This window comes from Seriola aureovittata, chromosome 8 (assembly GCF_021018895.1).
Source record: "Seriola aureovittata isolate HTS-2021-v1 ecotype China chromosome 8, ASM2101889v1, whole genome shotgun sequence".
In the NCBI taxonomy this organism is placed as follows: domain Eukaryota; kingdom Metazoa; phylum Chordata; class Actinopteri; order Carangiformes; family Carangidae; genus Seriola; species Seriola aureovittata.
In genome coordinates, this window is record NC_079371.1 from 18,107,623 (window position 1) to 18,132,156 (window position 24,534).

A 24,534-nucleotide genomic window follows, 5' to 3' on the forward strand; every position below is an offset into this window, starting at 1 on the left:
CCTGGGAGTGATAGCTGCACGCGTGATGTGTGGGACATAATGGTGGATAGGTAGGGAACACACTTTAGCTCTGTAAGAGTAGCTCGTCAACTGTTGATCAATTTCCAGCTGCTGTCTTGGACTCTTCGTCTCCCTCTGACTCGACAGTTGTTCCCTGCCTCTGCCAGCTTGGACTGAACGACGCCCTGGACCGCAACAAAATGCCTAATATCAAAATATTTAGCGGGAGCTCACATCCGGACCTGTCTCAGAAAATAGCAGATCGCCTGGGTCTCGAGCTGGGGAAGGTTGTAACGAAGAAATTTAGCAACCAAGAAACATGGTGAGTTGTTATGTGTCCTGGCCGCTTTAAAGAAGCTTATAGCCAGAGGTGTGCCTAGTACGCAAACGTTGTAGCCTAGCGACATTTATTTTAATTAGAAACGTGGTGTCACGATGAAATTGCCGCGCAGTGTTGTTAGGAACTTGTAGTCCACGCGTGGCTGAGAACTCATGTTAACTAACAACCAATCTGCTAATTGTTGAGCATCAAATCCACCTGAACTGCGTCAATAAACAGAAATTATGTCTTGTCACATATGATATTGAGACTGTCATTTTTCTGACTCAGCATCCTTCTGTTTCCCCCAGTATAACCACTGTGCAGATCAAATCACACGTAGACACCGGCCATTGTTTACTCTGTGTCATCTATCTCCTGCCTGCCATAGTGACTTAGCTCCATGGCACTAAGTGCTGTTTGTCTTGTCACCTCTGTCCTCTGGCAGCGTGGAGATAGGGGAGAGCGTTCGTGGGGAAGATGTCTACATCGTGCAGAGTGGTTGTGGGGAGATCAATGACAATTTGATGGAGCTGCTGATCATGATCAACGCCTGCAAGATTGCCTCAGCCTCCAGGGTCACGGCTGTCATCCCATGCTTTCCATATGCCCGGCAAGACAAGAAGGACAAGGTGGGGGTGAGGGATATCTGTCTAATTACTTCTGTCATGCCATTTGCCATCCAGCATCATGACAAGAAGCCTGCAACCATGTCAATCAACAAAGACTCCACAAGGCATATTTGCTTTCTTTTTTTCTGTTTGTTTTCCTTTCCCTCGTCCTGTATGAGTTGCTGAATCAACTGCTGCTCCCATCTTATTCTTCCCTGAGTAGCTATTTGCCTGTTATTACTCTCATTCCAACACCTCAATCATATTGCATGAATGGAATGTTTTGTATGTTTTACAACCAAATCTAAACCTTTGTTATTCAGTAGAACTGGGAGATCTTTTGATATTGTGATGCATGTCTGTTATAATGATAATTGCTGTATTGTAAAAGCTATCCCAGAGCTGGGCCAAACATTCATTTTGAATGTATTTAACTTGTTCTTGCAAAATGTAAACTGAACGCCTCTCTCTGCTTAGCATTCGTATTTACTATACATACTGGTGGTGTTTGTATATCAGCTGTCCTAGTTTATATTAAATACTGACTCAAAATATCAATGGTCATAAACAAAATATTGTCAGATTAAAAAATATTGAGGTCTAGACTGTAATATTTGACTGGTATAATTTTACTGAAAGGTTAAGCTCTCAGTTAAGTGTTATTTTTAGAAATGAGCCACGCTTGCCAGTTCACTTATTGCATGTGACTGAAGAGATCTATTTTCATTGCAGAGCCGTGCTCCTATCTCTGCCAAGTTGGTGGCCAACATGTTGTCAGTGTCAGGCGCTGACCATATTATCACCATGGACTTGCATGCTTCACAGATACAGGTGAGCAACACAAAAGCAGATCTAAACAGAAGTGCATTTTATTCACCATCCTGCCATCAGTCCTTTGGGTAATATTTTTGGTTTGCATTCTAAACATGTCTGATTTTGGAGAACCTATATTAGAAACCTGACTTTCCTGGCCTTACATTTACCTACATGTCAACAAAGATAGTATATGTTCCACTCCTGCAACCCAGTCAGTTCAGCTGTATTATTTTTTTTCCAGGGCTTCTTTGATATCCCAGTTGATAACTTGTATGCAGAGCCAGCTGTGCTGAAATGGATCAAAGAGAACATCCCTGAATGGAAAAACTGTACCATTGTTTCACCTGATGCTGGAGGAGCCAAGAGGTATGCCAGGGCCATTTACCATAGGTCTCCTACCCTTGAGCATAGCTTACCTTCACTGTATCTCCTCTAGAATTGACTTTAGATTACATTTTTGTTGACTCATCTCTGACAAGGCTCTAATTTGACGTGTACAGTTACAGTTTTATTCACTTGGACACGTTGACATTTTACTTTTCCTTTGCAGGGTCACCTCAATAGCAGACCGGCTGAATGTGGACTTTGCTCTTATTCACAAAGAGAGGAAAAAAGCAAATGAGGTAGACCGAATGGTTCTCGTCGGCGATGTGACCGACCGGGTCGCCATTCTAGTGGATGACATGGCTGACACGTGTGGCACAATCTGCCATGCTGCTGACAAGTAAGCCCTTTTATTTGCCTTTTGTGATAAATAAACGGCATAATAAAAGACTTGACCACAGGCAGGGCTACTGTGGTTACTATGGTGCTGATGTAAAACTAGAGATCATTACTGAATTTCCTTTAGAGATCTCTGTTCCAGGATATATCCAGTGATGCACAGTGAGAGTTTTAATGCATTATACTGTTTTTCTCCCCTAGACTAATTTCTGCTGGTGCCACCAAGGTGTATGCCATCCTAACTCATGGCATCTTTTCTGGCCCAGCTATCTCACGCATCAACAATGCCTGCTTTGAAGCTGTGGTGGTCACCAACACAATCCCTCAGGAGGAGAAGATGAAACATTGTCCCAAAATACAGGTCGGGATACAGCATTTACTTTAGATTTATGTGAGGTTGCAGATGGTTGTTTTAATTATGTATTTATTGCGACATGAAATAAGGGAAGCTGTTTTTTTCTTACATTTACTTTTTACTTACATTCATTAATGATCTGTCAGTAAACTAATCATCCAGTCCAGTTATCCTCACAACTTGCTATCTTCTCTGCCTCCAGGTTATTGACATCTCCATGATCCTCGCAGAGGCCATCCGTAGAACTCACAACGGCGAGTCTGTGTCGTACCTGTTCAGCCATGTCCCCTTGTAACAAATGATGTTTACCATCAACTTTTGTGCTGTTACACCAAATATGAGAAGAGGGAATTCCCCAACCCAAACACAACCATTAGCAAATATGTTCAGCTTACTAACCATGGGAAACAAAAGAAAAAGAACAGTCATGTCTTTTACTAATGCTGATCCCCGCTCACTTGAGTTCCTTCCCCCTTGAGCTGTGTCCTTTCATGTCTGGGGCACCAAATCAATCGCAAGCTACCAATTTAGCCCAGCATATTTATTGTACATGGATAAATAAGAGTTTATCCACTGTCTCCCTTTGTCCTCTTTTCATAAAGTTTAGATACAGAGTTTCTCCTGACCATTTCACCTCTCCAGGAGTGCTTTCAATCTGTTGTCAAAGAGCTTGTATAATATCCCTGGCAGGTTCCAGTGGTCAGGAGAAGCATCTGGCATATAAAGCTGTTACAGTGCTTTTTTTTTTGTTACTATAAACAAGTGTAGTTTTTCATGTTGCTCTTGTTATCCTCTGGTGTTTGAAAGATTATAATGAAGTGAATGTGTATTGAACTAGTTTACGGTGCCACTGAAGCTCCACTCAACCAAGAGTGCCTCAACAGTCTGAAATGAATTTTTTTTTTCCTCTTATTTTATCCTCTCCCCCCCCACACTTCTTATTTAGCTTTATTTATTTTCTCACTTGACATAGAGCTTTCACGTGTCTTATCAGTCTGTAGAAGATGTTTTGAGATGTTTCTTTCAACTTTTGAGGTGCCCTCATTGAGTGGGGTTTGCCCAGTGTCCAGAATTTACCCTTTGAGGTTCTGCGTTGAAGATCTTTCTATAGAGAAGCTGTTGGGTTTTTAGCTTGGGGTCTCTGCAGGCTGGAGCTTCCTTCAGAAATGTTCACCTGCTCTTTTTTTTTTTTTTTTTTTTTTTCTTTTTGTATGTCTGGAGGGAAGGATTTGTCACTAATGTGCATATTCCAAACCTTTGTGTTTACTTTTTCAGTAGGATGAATGCACCAGTCATCTGAGGGTGCATTCTTAATAAAATTGAATATGCGTAAAATCTTAAAATGGCATCTGGTTTATTTGTTATTAATTGACCATCAGTTTATTACTTAACTTGTTTTCGTAAAAGCTGATTATTCAAAAGTTAAAGAATCAGAATTGTGTGTCGTCTACAATTTGATATTTACTCATTTGGCAGACGCTTTTATCCAGAGCAAGTTAGAAGTAAGTGACATCACTGAAGCTTCAGTGCAGGTAAGTACTAAGTACTACATCTATTTAATAGTGTAAGGAGAGCAGGTGAAGTGCGCTGAGGGTGCATTGTAAGTGCCAGTTAGGCATGCTAAGGTATTAATGTGTTATGAGAGGAGGTGCTCTTGGAAGAGATGAGTCCTCAAGACTTTTATTTCTGGAGATTTGAGGGTGTCTAGACCTGGAGGGAGCTTATATCCCACAGTTTAAATACATGGTGGTCTGTATTTTATTGGCTTATTCCAGACTCAGTATTTTGTACAGTGAAGAAAGTCAGAATTTCACCACCAGAATTCAAATTTTGGCAATATGTAGAAGGCTTTGACATTCAGACCCTAATTTTGGCAAATATTTAAGACAATATTACTGAAGAGTTGACCTCTTAAATACAATTATTTTAATTTTACTTTGTCTTTCGACTTATGACTTAATATTTTTGACGACAATGTATGTTAAGTTCAACCGCTTATGATTATTAATTATTTGCAGTGGTAAATGTAAAACAGCATCAGACATGTTTTCACATTGGACATGCCTTTTCCCCTGGAAAGAAAAGACTTGATTGATTGGCGAAACAACCAATCCCTGACCACATGACGTATTCCGTCTTGACCAATAGCAATTGTAGAAGAGGCCGACCAAACACAGACACTGAAGCGGCTCAGCAGAGATTGTCATTTATTTTCGGAGAGCATCCTCCTGATAAGACTTATATTTCCGTACTGGGGTAGAAAAACGTGTTGCCTCTGCAATGAGACGAACACAGAGAAATTAGTTCTCTCTACGTGCAGTGTTGGAGGACAAATGGCCCCACGTGCTGCATTCTGCATTAGAGGAAATTGAAAGTAGACAATACGCTTTCTGTTCTTGACGCCTGACCACAGCACACAAGGTAAGTGCATGTCACTGTCTTAAATGATAACATAGCATCAGTTATTTAATTGTAATTTCTTCTGATTTGATTATCCGCCCTTATTCTTTTTTTTTTTCAGTTACATTATAACTGTCCTGGATTAGTGCAAGCCTGAAATGATTTATGATTTGATTTCCATCCAGTTCAAGTATGACAGGAAGTCCCAACCATAAACAAGATGAAGCCCACCTTAGGCACTCAGTGGTTCATTTCAAGAGCTACTTGCATGGAGGGACCTCCAGCTTGCTGTCCACCATCCCCACCCTTGTCGTTTTTCCTGTGTACAAGACTGTTTTCCGTCAACAAATCAACAACACCCCAGTTCACCAGGCAGTGGGTCAGCTCTTCAAAGAGGGACCTGTAAAGCTCTACAGGGGCGTGGCCCCACCATTACTGATGAGGACTCTAAATGGCACGATGCTCTTTGGCCTGCAAGACACCCTCCTCTGCCAACTCTCCCTGTCATCCCAAAATGTCATCCCCACATCTGCTCTGCCTGCTCTGGCTGGGTTTGGTGCAGGTGTGGTGGAAGCTGTGGTGTTTACCCCCTTTGAGCGCGTCCAAAATGTGTTGCAGAATGGGCAGAACGACCGTCACCTACCCACCCTGAAGAGTGTTCTTGTAAGGCTGAGGGCACAGGGGCCGACCTTAGGGTACTACAGGGCCTTTCTGCCCATCACAGCTCGCAATTCTCTGGGCAGCTCCCTCTACTTTGGCCTGAAAGAGCCTGTATGTGCTGCCGTGGCGGGACAGGGGCTCTCACCAGTGGCCGCCTCCTTCGTCTCGGGGACGCTGACCTCCATGGCAATCAGCTTAGCTCTGTACCCACTCTCTGTGCTAGTGGCAAACATGCAGGCACAGGTGGGACGGGAGGTGAAAGGGGTCATGGCTTGTTGGAGGATGCTGTGGAAATCTCGACAGCAGAGTGTGGCTCTGCTGTACCGAGGAGGTTCTCTTGTTATTCTGAGATCGTGTATCACGTGGGGAATCACCACCGCTATCTATGACAGACAGGAAAAACGTTCAGGCTGAGGAGACGGAGGAAATCTCTAAAGGATATCAAATTTACAAGTTGAAAATAGTCTTTTTAAATTTGTTTTAAATATTCATTACCGTGAAGTGCTCCCTTGAAAATTTAACCAGACCGCAGCTCATCTTTATTCAGGTGCTTTGACCAATCAACAGGAGTCCAGTAGGCAAAAGTACATGATCCATCATCTGCTTCAATCGTTCGCACGATTCTGTCCAGCAGTTTTTTGTTGTGGGCTCAAGAATTGAGCCTGCAGGTGTGGGTTCTGTTGATTGTGGATGTGGTTATTTACAAGGAGTGAAGGGTCTAACAAAATTGGTTGCAGTATGGGAAGAGTAGAATCCATAATTTTTAGGTCTGGAGCCATACAAGGGACTACAAGTCAAGATATCTCGGCCTCTGCTGCATTTATTTTGACCATCTGTGTCTTGGGAGTATCCCACCTTCATGGAATTGAAATACAAAAAGTACATGAAGGAGATGATTGGTGTATAATCAAGACATTATTTCATTTACTATATGACATAGCTACTGTATATATGAATTGAGATTAATATTGATAAGTTAGAAGTCAGTGACTCAGGGGTCATCACTGTTGCCTTACAGCAAGTTCTCATGTCAGCATGTGTGTCCACAGCAGGTGGGATGAAACCTGTCCCCCAGTATGGGACAAGCCACTGGATGTTTATTATTTTCAATGTACTCCATTTAAATATCTTTGTTTGACTGTGAAAGAAAAATGTCCACTGTCTTTCTGTGATCTCAACATATACCTGTAAAATCATCACATAATAATATTCCAGTTGCTGCAGAAAATAGTTTTTTTTTGCAACACCCAATAATAAACTAATCTTATTGATCATACACTGAAGTTGTTTCTGTTGTGTATTTGCTGTTCACATACTATTCTGGTGGATTTTTGTCAAATTGTGTGATATCATAAACAGTCCACTAGATGGTAGTGTGTTAAAAACGATGAAATCGTCCATATCAACTACAATGGGAGCTCAGTGATGACTGATCAATAGCGCAGTGCCTGTTGCAGGTACAGGGAGGAACAAATGATTCAGATTACAACATTTGGGGCAAGAATGGACAACAGTGCTCAACCAACAGCCTATAATATCTCTGGGAATTCAGGCATCAAGCGTGTCCAATTGAAATTCTTCCTGTGAGCTTTGGGAGCCAATGAGAGACAGAGCATCAGTGTCCATGTTGGAGTGCCGAAGGGCGTGTTGTCACTATTTAAACCGTTGGCTTTGCACGGATTACACAGACGCATCTTACCTGTAGAAGACATTCCCACTGCGCACCCCTGCACCAGGTAAATCTATTCTGTACCGTCTCTTTTTATCATGCACTCAAAAAGACACAAAATCACTGCAAGGGAATGTAGAACAAACATCATAATTCTTTTCAAGACATTTTTTTCTATCCATAAAAGGCTTATAGGTGTAATGCAACATTTCTGGTATAGGCCATACAGCCACGCCGATACAGTTACTGTATTGCTGATTATTCCGTTACTGTAGGGTGTGTATATACCTGGCGGCGCTGCATTCCTCTGCACGCAAGCAGTCTCTCTATGTGTGTTCACCACTTAACGCTGCTTTTTCAAGCAAAACTGTTCGAAACAGTCGAGTATTTTCACCTGTCATCCTTTTTTTGATGTAGAAAATGGAAACGCACACTCATGCCTGCTGTGCATGAGGGTGCGTACAATATGTAGGTGTGGACGGTGCCATAATGTTTCAGGCTACCAGGCACTGCCCCCCCCCCCCAAGGGAATCTGCACGGTGGATTTCTCTAAACATTGTACTGTTATAAGCAGAGTAAATTGTACAGAAAACTCTGGTTTAGCTTTAGTCTTATCTTGTTCTGTCCTTGGTTGAAACAGTGAAACATTTAATTTTATGTTCTCACTTCCTTGCTGTTTGCTTTTTTTTTTTGTCCCAGGTGTGTATTTAATATTTACCTAATCTCTTTAACCAACACACATCACTGCAAATCAATGTACAAGTATATCATGTGTCTCTTTAGTCCGGTGTCTCTTGTGGAATTGAATAGCTGTAAATAACAGTAGAGTATAACATGACACAACATTAGAGCTGTTTGTTCATGAAGAAGGTGCATGTTGCCTCTTGTGACTGGGTTACATAACTCCAGAGTTCTGTCTCTTTCAACTGAGGCGGGGCTTAATTTGTGATTTGTGCACCTGTATGGGCATGTACTGTAGATATCTTGAGTGACTGAATAATAATGGGTTCATTCTTTCCCATGCATTCCTTTAACTTTTTCTCAGGCTGTCTTCCATGTTTTGATTTGAATCATCATGATTTGCTCTCTTCTCTTTTCTTCATTAGAACTACTCCAGAAAAATGGGTGACGGCAATCCAGTCAACCAAGAGGTCGAGCAGTTTAACAAGCAGAAGCTAAAGAAGACTGACACACGTGAAAAAACCTATGTTCCAACTCAGCAGGGTAGGTGTTTAAGAGAAGTGTGCTCTTAACAAAAATCTCTCATCCACCACCTTATCCGGGTTTCACCCCTTCATTATGAATTACAACTGCAAACATTGCATTACTGATTAACTGCAGGTACACACCCTGCTACCTGAGAACTTGTCCTTGTTCAGCTTAATGCCAACCCCACCCCCATCTATTTATTATAAGATCTCTGTCTGCTCTTAGTGGAGCAAATGGAGCTCCATGCCATCGAGCCTTTGGGAAAATATTCAAAATTTTGTCACTTGACAAAGCAATGAATATTGAGGCCCAGAAGATGTACTGAGAAAGCCCTACTTTATATCTGGTGTGACATGAGGCAGTAGGAAGTGGAACATTTAAGCTAAAGTGTGGCAAGACGCTCATCTCATCCCTCCGGAGGCTGAGAGGCTCCCTGCTGCTCTTTCTCAGATCTGAGTGCAGCTCTGACTTGCGTGTCAGGGGGAAAGCACACACAGGTGGCACTGCCGGTGCATGTTGGCTTTTGAAGACTCTTTAATCGTGCAGTTAACTTTTATCAAGAGAGCTGTTCTGCAATGGGCTCGAGGAAGTCAAACACTGCTGCTGCTGTTTAACACTGCTTTAGCACAATGCAAGTATTTTACTGTCAAGTTTGTACCTGAATTCCAGGCTTTTAAGTGAGGATATGAAACTTCTTTTTCAAAATGAGAAGTTAAATTCATAAGGAATAAAGCACACCCTTGATCAATTCAATACACTCTTTTGTTGCTGTATAGCCTTACTTTGGTCTGGTATGACCAATAGTTAGTATTAGCTAATGTTAACAAACTTTAGATCGGTATTGCTGTGTAACTGACAGTACTGAGTCAGTTAACTGACAGTACAACTCTTCTCTATTTGAACTATTACTAAACTATGTTTTATCATTTAGCCTAATCTTGTATCTGACACTGTTCAGTATAGTTGCATATACTCGCTTTAACCCAATTTTTTTTTTTTTTTTAATAAATCAGACTAATTTATCTGATATCATTATTCATTCATATCAAAGTTGACTTTCACTCCGGTGCCAAACCATGACATATTCTACATTTAATTTCATGGCTTCATGTTGTACATTGCTGCAGACATCCTAGTCAGACTTTACATTAAAGGGGCATTCTAAAGATTTTACACATGAAGTTGAGTTTACTTCTCATGAGGAGTAGGCTACTATAAAAAATGTGAAAACAATTGTATTATGTCTTCTGTGGCTCTGACGGGAGTTGTCTAAATCCTGGTGATGTCATAGTGATCTTATCATCTCAGTTTGGGCTTGTAGCTACAAATTTGCAACACGACGCTGTAGTTTTAAAAGTGTGGCAGGAATCTATCTAATAAAAGATGAGTTGCTGTATGGGAAATGTAGGATCCAGGGTTTCTGGAGCTTTCCCCATACTAGACATCTTTATCTAGACACATTTCTCTCTGTAGCTTTGATTTTGACAGTTCGTTCTTAATGTGTCTCTTCCAATTTTCCCAACTTTGTGGAAGGGCACTGCTAAATCACTAGAGTGCCTCTTAAATTATTTGCACTCCAGTCAGTGCACACCTGATAATTTAGAAAGAAGCTGAGAGAGGGAGACACTTGACCATTGGCTTGCAGTTTATTAGCAACGGAGCCAAACTCATGAGTGGAGCCATCTGTCACACCAGCTGCTGCATAAGCAAATTTTCAACCATCTAGAATATTTGACACTTATGCTTTGGATTATGATTGTTCTGTGTGTGTGTGAGTCAGAGTTGTGGTTTAAAATTGAATAATACAGGATGGTAATGTTTAAACACAATGTTATATCAGTTTGTTTTCTTGCTCTGACAAAATTGCAGGACTAATCTTTTATCTTCACATTCAGACTGATCACTTAATTTGTGTCTTTGTCTTGTGTTCACACAGAAATTGATGAGGAGAAGAAAGCCATAAAAGAGGACAAGTAACTGAAACACCTGCCATGATTCCTCTCCTTCACTCCTGTCCTGCTAATCTGCTCTTCCACCAATTAGGAAACCTGCCCATCGCCTCTGCCGCTGTTTTCCGTGCTGCCATGTTTGATTAGAAATGGTGTTTGGGTTGACGCTATGGGGAAATATCTGTCTGTAATCCCAAGTAAATGAATTCAATTTCTATATTTTACTGTGCTTTTTTGCATGCAGTTTAGAAAGGGCTTAACGAAGAAAGATAAAGTTTTGACAGGGACAGAAAAAGAGAAAAATCATGAATCAACAATTGTATTAATGGAAGTCCATCAAAAATACCGCAATGTTAACAATACCATAAGTATGCCTGGAAATGGTGCCATTCAGGAAATGTTCTGAAAAATAACATATAAGATGATATTTTTGTTTTAATAAAAATCGGTGTCAAACATGTTTCTCTTGAGTCGCATTTGTGTATATTTTGTCAAACTGTCTTTCTAAACCATCTTCTTTTGTTAAAGCATATTTTGAACAGATTTTTTTAGGACTGATTGACCAACAAAAATGAAAATACTTTTATTTAACACTTACTGCAACATGTTTCCTGTTTTTCAAAACATTGCTGCTTCAGTTGTCAGAAAGGAAAGTTAGGGCAGTTTGAGTACATTGGATGGTCTGAGATCGACTGATATTTTAGGAGTGAAAATCATCTGTACAGTTCTCCCATCACATTAGTGTATTATTATCAGTCTTAGGCCAGAAATGTGAAATTGCAACATAAAATATGATGAGAAAAGAAAACCGTTATGTAAGTTAAATAAATGAGTTGTAATAAAAAGTATAATTCATAGAATAGAATTTATTGTCATTCTCTTCATATACAGTACTGAGTATACAGGGGAACGAAATTACACACAGAAACAAAAGAGATATGAAAGTGGTATGAAATCAAAGTCAGTTGAAATGTTATTCTATCTTATGAGCATCTATATTCAGTTTACGTTGGCTACTCATGAGGTTGACTTCATTTTTCAAACGGTTGAATGAACCTTACTCACCCAGTGAAAGCTCCTTCCAGCTAGATTTACAACAGGTTTTCTCCTGCTGAAGAAAAGGGAGTGCATCAGCTGTAGGTGTTTCACATTCCAGCAACAACATGAAGTGTGGTATAAGTCAGAAAAGTGAGTTTTAATGTCTGAATTTAGTTTCTGTATGCAGGGCCTTCATATCTACAATTGTAATGCAAGTAATGAACAGCAACATATCCACATAAATCCTGTCTCTGTAGTATAAATGTGCTTTGGAGAGCCCATATTGAAGAAGGAAACTTGCAACTCATGGATCAGTGAGCATGTTTTTTTCCCCTCAGACTATGTGTGTTGATTGGTTAAGGTAGTACATGCTGTGTTTTTCCACCACAAGCCTGTTCAGACATGCAGCATGCAAATACTTGAGAGCAGAGACAAATATTATACCATCTAACTGGGAGGAATTAATGCAGATTTGGTGGAGTAATGCAGATTTACAATTCCCCTTCAGTCGTAAGGAAGCCTGTCAGAGATGAAAATACACTATCTTATAATTTAATGACAGCTTTCATAAATCTGCAAGAAAAAGTGACGGTATGCATGTTCTTTTCTTTTCCAGTGATATCTCAGGATCAGACCTGTCTGTGCACTCAGATGAGGACACAACTAAATGATAGGAGGTAGACACAAATGTTCAGTGTCCTCAAAACTGTGGATCAATACATTGAAAAACCAAAGCTCTCACATGTGATTTATGCTCTAGTATTATACTGTCACCAGTATTTTTTTTATTGTCTTCAGTGTTTAATGCATGTGTTATTCTTGAATCAACAATTTGATAAGTACACTTGACTGTTGTCTCTCACAAAACAAGTTAAACAGGTACTTCTAGTTGCATCACTGCTTCCTTAACATCACTTTGCCCAAACAAGAAGTAGGCTTGAAATACTTCTGTGTTCTTTATCGGTCTTGTGCTGTACATATGACCGATGAAGACAAATTTAAGAGAAATGAAGAAAACAACAACTGCATAAACTTAATTGTGTGGGACCTCAATGCTATTTGTTAATTTCTAACACTGTTAACAGATTTGTTGCATTTATTCATGTCACAACTTATTTCCTTTTCTTTAGCAGTCTCATTTTGGCCTTTTTGTACACAGAAATCAATATGTAACTAAGGAGTTAATATTTTTGGGCCCTCCCAACTGGTCCTTGCCAACTGTGAATGCCACCATCTTTTAATAGCTAATAGACTCTTAATAGCGTATAGACTTTTGAATAAAAATGACCAGAGAGGTTTATCTTAGTTTCTGTCATAACAAACTTGCATTTCAAAAAAGTCAACATTGATACATGTTTTTGTAAGAAACAATATCCCATTCACTTATTCTTTCTTTCTGTCTGTTGAAAAATGACTGCCATTCTCCATTGCAGATCAAATGTTGGTTGGGTTTCTTACTTTTAATACAATGGTGTGCTGCATCATTATGTAAACAGCGACTCCCAATGGCTACAATAAAGAATACGTAAATATATAATTGCAGTACCACATTTCATCCATAGAGGGCGCCAAGAACCCGTGAAATCCTGTAGGGGGAGGGGCGAGCGCTGCTGCAGGTTTGTTCAGTGGGCTATCTGAAGTCAGTGCGCTAATAAGCTAGTTAGCAGTGAGCGATGTGATGAACGCTGTCGGCAGTGCAGTAGCAACAAGAAAGTATGGACTAGCTAACCGAGAGTTATCCCGGTGTCTTGACAATCATTATCAAACTGTGGACCATTTCAGGTGGTCGTAATTAGCTGCTTCATTCATGCGGTCGCTGGTGCACAGGGGGGTTTGAGCTCCGAGTGGCGGGCAGGCTCAGTCATCAGCAGCTCGCTGGGACAACTGGGACAACACGGCTCACTCACCGGTACGACTGTTTTGCTGGTAGCATGCTAGCTGAGCTAAGATTAGCGAGAGTATTCAAACATACACGTATGGCTTGATATATTACAACATAGCTGCTGCAGTTTTGCTGCTTAGAGGAACATTTAGTGGTGTAGAGCATCCTCATGTAGCTAGCTTCTTTACAAGGTTATTACAGTTACAGAGTTAGCAACGTAACGACGAGATAAAAGTGATCGGCGTCATGTAAATACTAGTGATTGTTAGCTGAAACTGACTTGTTAACGCACCAGTGTCGCCTCGATACTAGAGCTAATTCTGTGACTACGACTAAAAACTTTGCATGTGGTTGAAGTAGCTAGAAAATCTTAACCTCTATGCTTGGTTTAATCAGTATTGAGTTGCTGTTGTATCGCTGGCCAGTGCCCAGTGAGTAGCCATTCAACACACCATTGATAAGGGGTCAAATCAAGCTTGAACCAGTACGGTTTGTGTTGTTTCCAGCTGCTCTTTATTGTCATCATGTTAATTTTGCTCTCTTTGCTAACAGAGTAGGAGCATGGTGGTCCCGGACAGTGCCAGCGTGGTCCCCCAGCCTGACAATGGCAGTCCCACTGGCCTCACGGAGAGCCCCAAGTCCGGGTGCGAGGAGGAAGAGGAGGGGGGTCAAGACCTGGCAGGGGTGGAGCTGGAGGAGGTCCGAAAGCTGCAGGAGCTTGTTCGTAGGCTGGAGGTCCAGAATGAGACCCTGCGCAACAGGGGGAGCAAGACTATCATCCACAGAGGTGCCAGCAGCAACAGTAACCTCACAGCCGCTGCTAATATCAATGAGAGGCTGACTTGTGAAGGGGTGACCAACTCCCGTCTCAGGTTGGAGCACAGTGGTGAGCTGGGCAGCACAGACTTTGAACTGTCACCCCCACAGGACAGCAGCAGCAGCGAGGAGATGTCCCCTCTACCTGTAACCAACAGGCTGGAGGAAGAAGATGAAGAGGAGGAGGAGGAAGATCGGGGTCCATGTGGGGGCTTTCTCACCTTGACCTGCAGCAATGGAGTGGGAGAGACCCACGGGCAAATCGAGACACCAGAGAGCCCCTCTCAGGAAAGTTATGAGTCAGAAACACTTGCAGAGAGCGACTCAGGGGTGGACCAAACTGCACTGGATGAGGTGGATGTCCTAGATTTGGAGGATGAGTGTGCAGAAGTAGAGGACGAGGACAGCTGGTATGTTTCATCAGCTGTACTGTGTATCTCTTTATGTTTGTGCTACCCAACACATAGTTCAGTTACATCTGGTTTGAGCAGCACGCTTTCAAATGTGAAATACAGCCAGTAATGTGGAAGTTGAATTCTGTTGATGTAGGTTACATGGATGCCATATTTAAAGTTGCCTGTTCACTAGTGTATAGGTAGGGGAGCCCCCTCAACCAGATGAGTCATGTGTCCTTTTTCATTTTAACTTATAACTTATATGCCAAAGGGCAGTGACTATATACTGAAGCATTAGGCTATTTGCAATTAAAATGAGACATAACTCTGGGCTGACACAGAAACAGCATTTTTTTCTTATCCACAGAAACAAGTAATTGAAGGAGGAGAGAGACTGAGGTGATGTGGAGGCGGTAGAAGGAACGGCAGGCTGTGTGATTAATTTCAGAAGCAGTTGACATGTGAATACAAGAGTGAGAAGCTGCTGCTTCTTCTCTCTTAAACTTGACTCTTGGCTGTCTGGCTTAGGTAGACAAAAGGCATGACCTATCCGCTGCCTGTTTGGCAGGTTATGATGAAAACAACGGAGGGACTTTTTTATTCATAGCCAAGAATGAATAAGAATGTGTTCGGTTGTGCTGGAGAAAACAAGTTTCAGCAAACATTAATAATATAATTAGTAATTTTTAGTATTATGATTATTATTTACTTGACCTGACATAGATCTGCATATGCTAAGACTTGTTACACATTGTGCTAAAGATCAACAAAGCAATATCTGTATTAGCTCATTCCTCACTGCAGGTCAGGTTGAAGCTTGTAAAAAGCCAGTGTTGTTTTGAAACCAGATGAACTTTGCTCATTTCCTCCAGTTTAATTAGCAGAATACAGTTGCCTAAAACGAGCCATAATAGAAGGTTAATTATAAATAATCCTTGCTAATTTTATGCCAGCGATTACTACGTGTTTGTTTATGCTGTGCATGTTGCCTAAAACAGGTACCATATTGTGTTCCCAGCGGCTACTTTAGCAGCTCAGCCATGAAGCTTAACAGCCTGACCATTCATGGCTTGTTTTTCAGTTTCACATCATTAGCCATACCATATGTGCTTTGTGAGGTTATCATAGCCAAAACATCCAATAATCCAAACGGCGACATAATCTAATCTGCTCTTGGCTGGATGCTGCCGCATGGCTAAACTGCTTTGGGTGGGATTGCACAGCATGTGATCTGAGGGCCTCCCTGTGTGACCAGACCGTGGCAGGCACTAAAACACTGGCAGCAACTGCGGGACTTCTCATTATAGGTTTCTGATTTGTAGAATCAAGATTGTACAAGAGCTTAATTAGCCTCCTAATATCAGAAAATCTAAGATCAGAAAAAAACAGACAGTATTCTCACACTGAACCCCAGACAATGTTTCAAACCTACCAAGTCAAATCAAAATTGCCTTGCAAATGTCTATCTTGTTTTCACACTGACACAGTCAAGGAAAGTTAACAAACCTGGCTCTGTGATGCTGGTCCCAGCTGAACATAGATTTGATGCTGCTCAGCTTTACAGTAAAACAATGAGGACAGATTATTTTAATAATCATAGGGTTGATATAAAGTTGTTAGATTTATTTTACAATTTCTAGTATTATTACAACCCCTTTATTGCATACGTTTCTACAAGATCTTGTATAATTTTATGGTGTGGCAGTAATGTTTTTGGAACTACAGTCGAAAAGCCATGTTTCGTGTGGATGGCAGCAACCAGGTGCCAACCTGTGACCAAAACTCTGTCTTGAATGGATCAAACACAGGCAGGCAGGACGTGCGTTATTATTCCAGTTCAAACACAGGTTTGTGTTTGAAGGAAGCAGCTCCTGCTCCCCCACACAAGAGGAGCTGTGCTCTCTGGCAGGTTGTGTGACCTGAATATTGCTCTCTGTATTGTTGCTCATTCCTGTGGGAAATGGGTCCTTTTGTGTTTGTCCAATGGGAAGATGATTTGTAGTTGATTGGTCCAGAACCAGTCAGTCCAGGCCTTTTGTGTATCTAACTCAAAGGATCTGCCCATGTGGTTGCCAGTTCAAAGCTTGTGGTGAACTAACGGCTGTTTGCCCTCACTAGGGCAACACTGGACATGTTGCAGAGGAAGCATCGAAAACACCAAGTCAAGTGTTGATTTCAGTTGGCTGGCACGCTGGTCCTGCATAGATGTGGCTGAAGAATTTTCTTGCAGTTGAATGTAATGCACTGGGTCATCTGTCTCTATCCCTAGTACGCCACTAAATTTAAAACTCCCCCCATTAAGTCTGTCTTCGGACATGGGACAAGAAATTTTCACACACAAAAAGCACTTTTAAATTTGTCCACCTGGATGTAGTAAATATGGCCTGCTGAGGCAAATATAGATTGAGCATTGGACCAGGTTGAGGCTATGATAAGGATGTTTTAAGATGCATTACTTATCTAGAGTATCTGCTCACTTATTGTTTGGTCTGATCACATCATTTACTTTAAACAGAAGAGCCTGGTTGGTTGTTTGATGTGGGATCTTTGCAGTGCCATGGTGTTCCTTTGCCAGAAAAACATTCAGTCATTGGGCGTTAGTTCCTGCCTGTGCTCAGTCAAATCTGTGTCACACATTGGGAAGAACATTTCTACTGTAGACGGCATGTTCAGTACTATTAGGTGCATACTTTGCACTCCAGTGGTTCACACTAATCTCTAGCTTGTTCTTATTCAAATCGTTTGCTCTGCACTTACTGGCAAACACCTTGACAAGCATGTTTAATAAAAAGTAGATTAGGCTTACTTCTTCAGCCTTTTCCGTACAACAGTTTTCCCCTCTCTGTATTTCTCCCAGTCCCTTTACCCCTTATCGTTGCTCTAATTTCCCTTTGCAATAATGAGTTTTCTTCTTGTCTGCTTCTTCAGGTTGTATGTGTCACCTAAAAAGCAAGTAGCAGATCCAGGCCCAGAGTCTCCGTTGAAATGGTGTCGGCAGGTTCTTGACCACCGCAGCCCAGAGACAGAAATGGCTTGTCGGACCTTGATCAGCCGTTTGGACCAGAGTATGCATTTAACAAACATATAAATACATTTTTGTATTAAACTGTTTGAAATGCCTGAACCAAAGTACCTATTGATCCGTGTTTTAAATTACTTACTTTACACGCCTTTAGATGAACAATCTTTCAGTCCATCATAAATACAGTATTTTTTTAATAAATGAACAAACTTTTGTATCTTAAGATCTTTGAGTCGCTCCCTTAGAGAAGCTTGGCCTAAGTCAAGCTTAAGGCGCCTAATTCAGTCCAGGGAGACAGTCTTACCCCCTTCTGTGACTGTGCTGCATTCTTATTTACCGTTCACCTCCACTGTGCATGTGCATGCGTCTGTGTGGGTTTCAGTCATATGACAATGCTTGAGTACTCGCAGTCAATGTGTACATGGTGTGTATGTCTTTACGTGTGGACAGAAGTTTGTGTCTGATCCAACGGACTCATTCATTATTTATCCTGTTCGCAGCTCCTACTTCCTGTGCACCGCAAAACCTGAACAACAAAGTTATTCACACCAGGGCTGAATGACTACATGAAGTCATTGGCTGGGTTAAATTACCTTCCCCCCTGGGTTAGCTCTTCTTTTTAAATAGCAGCACTGGGCCATGAAACTGCCAGGTGTAGAGTAGGATTTCGCCTGACTTCAGAAACTATAGGGTTACCGGTAAACGTGTATAAAACAAGTTTAAAAAACACATTGTCTAAACTGAATCCTATTTTTTTTTTTGTTACCTACAGTATGCATGCAAATGTATCGATGGTTTCTCAAAGCTGTTGTATGAAGTGATATTAGTGTGAAGTAAAGCCAAGTGTTTCACTTGGCTTTACATCACATCTCTCCCTTTATGTTGTCCTTTTAAACTGCGTATATTATTCTCTAAGAGTATCTCGCCTCTCCCCTCCTGTCCCCTGCAGCATCTCGATGGAGGAACATGTACAGCAGTCCATCAGCAGAGGCAGGCTCGGCAGGCTCAGGCCTGATCTCTCCTGGGTACCACAAATCAACTAACAAATCCCTACTAACTTGTGGCAGCTCAGGTATGGCATGACATTAACACACTTTGCTCCTTATTTTCTGCTCAACACAGCAATGGGATTGAAATCAGTTATTGTAAGGATATAGGTCAGTTGATATGTGTGTGTGCACTAATGTCTCGATGGTGTGCTCTCTCAGGGATCTGGGTGGTAGAATTTATGGCACTTTTGCATGTTTTACCCAGTTAAATGTATATCACATACTCTGTACATTACCACTAACCATTTTCCAAAACACAGGTTTTCAAGATTGATTTTTTTTTTACTTCTACCTAAAAGCCATTGTTAACCATTCATTTGATTACTGTATTACAATCAACAAAAAAATTTTATGACAAAGACAATTATGCAAGGTGTCACTTGTCCCAGACTAAATTAATGTCTGTTGAACAGCAGTGAATTTGGGAGCGAGTCAACAGACAATAAGTGATGCCCTGAAAAATGTGTTGCATTACAAAGGTTGCTGTTAGTCAACCTTTAAGTGGTAGATGTTGCAATTTCTGCCACCTACATGAATGCATAACAAACAGATCTTTCCCATGCTTCCAAGCTTTCAACTACATCAATGAACAACAATCACATAAGTTATTTTAAAATACAAAAGACACTGTTATGAATTCTTTGTCTCAGGCATGTTAACTTCTCTTGAGTTGGTCTTCATGTTGTGTTGAAATGAATGGAAAACTGTGTGTACCTGGCAGATACTTTGGAAGATGGTCAGCAGTTATGTGAAGTATATGTGGATTATACTTCAGGGGATGAACATATGGTTTATTGAAGGTCTTTGGCAATGCTAACCTGTTTGAAATATATTGTATAATAATGTTGATGGTCTTGACTTTGTGGTGGCGATTGTTACTGTTACTCTGCACTTATTCCTCACATTGTCTCACAAACCATGACACTTCACTGTGCAAAGACAAACAATGCTGATGTTGTTTCGAAAACTCTGTAAATAACAAATCTTTGCATGAATTTGTAAATGCTTGCCTCGTTGGCGGTGACCCTATCTAATCCCAGACTTTTTACATAACCAAATGCCTCTGGATGATGTTGTCATTTCCTGTTTGTCTCAGTCTGCGTTTTGGGCCTGTGTCAGACAGACACGCCTGGCAGGAGAACTTTGCATATAGCTTTTCTGGCCATCAGCAGCAGCAGCAACAGCAGCAGACAGTCCTTTCTAGACTAATGCTGCTGGACATGGCTGGAGTGAAGCTGGGGTGGAGAGAGATGCTAATTTAAACACACCAAATGTGATTGTCAAACAGAGATGTTGTTTAAATTCATATGTTAAATTCTCAAATATTGGTTGGTCTGTCTAATGCCTTATGTAAAATATATATCCACCTGGTGAACGTTAAACTTACATCTAAATTTGCCGTAATACAGGCAGCACTGCGTGTGTGTTAGCTGAGCTGGGGTGAGTTATCCCTCACATACCTCTAGCTGATTTTGAATGATGGAGCAGCTATGCTTCAATGTTTCCCAACTTTAAAAAAAAAAATCAACATTGTGATGAGCTACTCTTAATTACCTTGAGGCAATCATACAATTGTATAAGCCTGATCAATCAATCCCTTTCATCTGCTGAGCAGAGTGTGACAGATCCCAGTGGCATCTAATCTTTTGTGATCAATTTAGTAACCATCACATTCATTCATCACACTCATTTTGTGCTGTGAAAGGGGCAGATTACTCAAGACAGAACTTTACCTAGCCTCATATCCAGTTTCACCTGTCATTATACACAGTCAAGAAAAACAACGTCACTCTTTTGAATGATTATGATGGTGCAGTGTAATTGTTCCCTTCACACTGGAACGACAAACAACCATCATAATACAGATCCTGGTCATTTTTTCCCCTGACCTGTATTTGTTCAAACAAACCTCACGGGCAATATTTCAGTATCAGCTTTTATTTTAGAATTTAAGGTAAATGTCTTTCTTACCAACAGAGGTGGACATAAGTTGCAGAAAGTGTGGTCAGTGTTGCTGTCATAGGTGTGTGAGAAGCAGCTCGTTGTAACAGGTATCCCACTATGTTTACAGGTGTCACAAGCATGAACTCAGCCCTGAGCTCTCAGTCCTCTATAGACAGTGAGGTCAGCACATCAGATGACTCCATCTCTATGGGCTACAAGCTGCAGGATCTCACTGATGTCCAGATAATGGCTCGCTTACAGGAAGAGAGTGAGTGGAGATGTCACATGGTGTGCTGGACGTCTTCTGTAATTGTGTTTCCAAACTCTAGAGCGTGGCGCACTGTAAATAACCACTGATGATGTAGGAGACTAAACTAGCATAGTTAGTTAGCCTAAGTGCAAACCTTTTTGTACACCTCAGTAAGTCAGATAGATAATTTGACACTTTTTTTCTGTGATTTTTTTTATATGAGCATGAATCTTTGTGTTTGCATGGTTCCCGATATAAGCGGTTTCCTTTTTTTAACTTAATATTTTTGCTGTCAGGTCTAAGGCAGGATTATGCTTCCAGCTCAGCATCTGCATCACGTCGCAGCTCCACAGCATCTCTGCAGTCTCTGCGCCGGGGTGGCACCTACAGCGACCAGGAATTTGACAGTTACAGCCTGGAAGATGAAGAGGACGAGTTCTGCTCCATGCCGCAGCGACGACATCGCTTCACCCCCTCGCCCTTAGGCTCACCTCGGTGCCTGTCTCCCTCTATCTCCAACCACGGTCAGGAATACAGCAGCCGACTCGGGGCCCCGCGCACAAGAACACCCAGACGATCTCTCCAGGGCCCTAGTGCCGAGCTTCTTAAATTTGCCAAGAGTGAAGGTAGGCTATAACCAGTAATAAATCAGCATTTATACACAACGTTAGGAAAATCAGAGTGATATTCAAAGAGATTAATGTTGTACCAAAGCTGTGATGATATGTATTCTGTTGTTAAATGTGTTACGTATGTATGGTTCCAGAGGAGTTGAGGCACAGCATGCCTAATCTGGCCCCACGCACCAGCCTACGTTCACTGGAGGCAGTCAGAAACAGCCGCAGCATGGAGGCTAACCTCCAGAGCTCTGGCAACCGCATGTCCCACCTGACTCACTCCCCCTCCACAGGTAACCCTGCCTTCCTCACCTGTGCCACACCACTCCTCTGCTATAATGGTACCCGCATTTGTCTTGCATATAGTCCTCTATATAATGTCACTTTTATCCTACCACTTTACCTCCTTTTATCCTCTGCATGACCACAGGTAGGGTGTGACTGATACACGGGAATAATATCTTAAAGAGGTACCACGTGGAATATAGTAGTGCTATGGAGCAGTTTTTAATGAGTTGGTCACGCTTTTGCCCATATCGTGCACACACACAAAGACGCATACGTGGGTGACATAATACACATTCTTGGCAGTGCTTTTATAATATTCTACAGAGAGACAGATGTCAGCAATGCACCAAGAAACATAGCACCATCAAAGGCAGTGTAGAAGAACACTGTTAGAGAACAAAGATGGATGTAACCAATGCAGGTTTCAAAATGTTCAGAAAAAGCTTTATAAGTGAATGTTTTATCAGGAAGGAAATGTATTCAACATGTTTGTTAGACCTTAAGAATACGCACAGTGAGTTCTGATGAATAACACTGAATAAACAGAAATATTGTTTGTTTACTAGAAAAATTTAAGAAAATGTTTAAAAGAGTAATTTCTTTTTAATAGAATATGATTTAAATAAATGTAAGTCTACAACTAACACACACTATATATGGATCACACCTACTTGTTCCACAAAGCCCCCCAAATTTTGCCCTACTACCTCCCTGATATTTATCTTCCCTGACATACCCCAGGTTATGTACAGGTAACTCTCCTCACCCCATAACCCTTTTTGTCACCTGCTACATGATTATTCCACTACTTTGCTCCAAACTTATCCTTTATAATCCAACACTGGTCCTCCCAGGCCTGCCTCCAACTCTGTACATGTCACAAATGGGGTTTGGATTTCAACTCTAGCATATTAAATGTTGTATGTATTAATATTTATTTTATTTCCCAAGTTGCCTTAAAGAAACCATCTAGATTGAGATTCTGTTATATTGCTGTGACCTTCTTCCAACTCAAGGTATGGCTTGTAGTCGGCTGCGTAGCAACGGCCAGTCTCCACTCTCCCTGCGGACTCCTGTTAAAGCTGTCACTCCAGTGGGCTCCATGGCAGCTGGTCGTCAGCCTTCAAGAGGGCTGCCTGTCATCCAAGGACCACCTGCAGGAGGGGGGCGCAGGGTCCAGTCCCCAGGCTCTGCCAATGGTGGAGCCTACATACCTGGAAGAGCCTCAGCTGGGGCAGGGAGGCCTGCTGTGGGCCGAGGACAGGCTGTGTCATCAGCTTCCACCAGGAGTAAACTTTCACAGCCCCCCAGGAGGTGAGTGTTTAAACAGAGAGCTATTAAGCTGTTAATATGTAAAATTTGTTTTAAGCTACTCAAATCTTTATAGTCTGATACTTGACTTCAAGCGAGAATTACACTAACTTCCTCTTTTATTAAATAGGTCTTTGGGCATGACTAAAATCTCAGATGAATCCTGGAAAGATGGCTGTTACTGAGTCTTGCTGGTGATGAAGGATGTTCACTGCTGCAACCCTCACCTGACCTCTCCCCATTACCTCTCAGAGTACAAAAAACACAGCCACTGTGTCCACAAATGTGTCGTACAACCTTCCCCATTTAAGACTGGAGCGCTGGGTTGCACTGGATTTGTAGTTAAGACTCATCTCTCTCTCTAGCATGACACATTGTCAACACACACAGAGACGATGTGTAGGCAGACAAAGAAGGCACAAATGCACACTCCACTTGTTATATGGACCAACTCCGAGCTTCCAGAAGATTTGTTTGTGTCAATTTTACTTATTTTTCTATGGTAATCGTGAGAAACTGCTGGAATATAAAGGGTTGTAATTACTGTTCTGTTGATGTAATTGATATGAAGACAATTTAAATGAAGATATTGCTGGTTTGTTAATTTTCTGTGTGAATTCCTACTAGATGAAGGTGCTGAGTGTTGCATGCTCGGTTTTGTTTTTCCTTATTCCTTCAGCCTTTGCATCATTATGTAACTGCAATATGACAGATCTTCCATGTGTCCCATAATGATCTGTGTGAATTTTTGAATGTTTGAGTGGTTCATAGTGAAATTATCTTAGGTTTGTGTTGTATTTGTGTTTTGCTCTCTGCTTACACAGCAATGCAACTCCTGTAAACCACACTGCCCTTATGAATAATATAAAAAAGGAAAAATATGGTTTGTGCCAAGGTGCATTTCAGCTGCAACACTTTCTAATTCCAGAAGTAATCTGAAGTCATTAAAGGTACAGTTAACGTACTGCATTTTCCAGGCATTTTTACTGCATATCTAGAGGTGTACTATAGTGTCTGCTTTTGGATACCACTGTAATAAAGAAAATGTTTATGCACGAAGGCCGTGTGCCTTAGACAGCTATGCACCCTCATGCAGAGTGCCTCTGAAAATTAGGAGCTGTAATTAAAAAGAATAATAAAGTCTACCCTGAACTGAATTGTATCCCTGGTTATTTTTAATCCATGCATGCCAAGCCGGGGTCTGTTTGCAT

At 41.3% G+C, this 24,534-nt stretch overlaps 3 protein-coding genes across 5 annotated transcripts; all 3 read left to right on the forward strand.

Annotated features, from left to right (window-relative positions):
- Nucleotides 1-4,167, forward strand: prps1b (phosphoribosyl pyrophosphate synthetase 1B). Of its 2 annotated transcripts, none has more exons than XM_056383666.1 (7): nt 1-322; nt 768-957; nt 1,663-1,761; nt 1,988-2,112; nt 2,297-2,470; nt 2,671-2,830; nt 3,027-4,167. In XM_056383666.1, exons 1-7 carry the CDS (start codon nt 201-203, stop codon nt 3,117-3,119), a joined length of 963 nt encoding a protein of 320 aa, XP_056239641.1. In that variant the 5' UTR covers nt 1-200; the 3' UTR covers nt 3,120-4,167. The 2 variants fall into 2 exon arrangements, with proteins under 2 accessions (XP_056239641.1, XP_056239642.1); XM_056383667.1 differs by having other exon boundaries at nt 2-322; nt 768-951.
- Nucleotides 4,168-4,814: 647 nt separating this feature from the next.
- LOC130174055 (solute carrier family 25 member 53-like) lies at nt 4,815-7,160 on the forward strand. 2 transcript variants are annotated; one of them, XM_056383653.1, is made up of 2 exons: nt 4,815-5,245; nt 5,346-7,160. In XM_056383653.1, exon 2 carries the CDS (start codon nt 5,417-5,419, stop codon nt 6,296-6,298), a length of 882 nt encoding a protein of 293 aa, XP_056239628.1. In that variant the 5' UTR covers nt 4,815-5,245; nt 5,346-5,416; the 3' UTR covers nt 6,299-7,160. The 2 variants fall into 2 exon arrangements, with proteins under 2 accessions (XP_056239628.1, XP_056239627.1); XM_056383652.1 differs by having other exon boundaries at nt 4,817-5,245; nt 5,410-7,160.
- A 6,217-nt stretch (nt 7,161-13,377) lies between these two features.
- Nucleotides 13,378-24,480, forward strand: zgc:66447 (SLAIN motif-containing protein-like). Its single transcript, XM_056383467.1, has 9 exons — nt 13,378-13,658; nt 14,184-14,857; nt 17,771-17,907; nt 18,814-18,936; nt 20,985-21,125; nt 21,404-21,733; nt 21,874-22,017; nt 23,029-23,326; nt 23,454-24,480. The coding sequence occupies exons 2-9, from the start codon at nt 14,193-14,195 to the stop codon at nt 23,506-23,508; spliced, it is 1,893 nt and encodes a 630-aa protein (XP_056239442.1). The 5' UTR covers nt 13,378-13,658; nt 14,184-14,192; the 3' UTR covers nt 23,509-24,480.
- Nucleotides 24,481-24,534: the final 54 nt, after the last annotated feature.

What these genes read in the sequence shown, in the direction of transcription:
- prps1b (XM_056383666.1), top strand. Translation starts at nt 201, where the DNA reads ATGCCTAATATCAAAATATTTAGCGGGAGCTCACATCCGGACCTGTCT. An exon ending in ACAAGAAGGACAAGGTGGGG is followed by an intron (nt 958 to 1,662) that starts GTGAGGGATATC and finishes TTTTCATTGCAG; the next exon opens with AGCCGTGCTCCTATCTCTGC. An exon ending in TGCATGCTTCACAGATACAG is followed by an intron (nt 1,762 to 1,987) that starts GTGAGCAACACA and finishes TTTTTTTTCCAG; the next exon opens with GGCTTCTTTGATATCCCAGT.
- LOC130174055 (XM_056383653.1), top strand. Translation starts at nt 5,417, where the DNA reads ATGACAGGAAGTCCCAACCATAAACAAGATGAAGCCCACCTTAGGCAC.
- zgc:66447 (XM_056383467.1), top strand. Translation starts at nt 14,193, where the DNA reads ATGGTGGTCCCGGACAGTGCCAGCGTGGTCCCCCAGCCTGACAATGGC. An exon ending in ACTAACTTGTGGCAGCTCAG is followed by an intron (nt 18,937 to 20,984) that starts GTATGGCATGAC and finishes CTATGTTTACAG; the next exon opens with GTGTCACAAGCATGAACTCA. An exon ending in GACTCACTCCCCCTCCACAG is followed by an intron (nt 22,018 to 23,028) that starts GTAACCCTGCCT and finishes TTCCAACTCAAG; the next exon opens with GTATGGCTTGTAGTCGGCTG.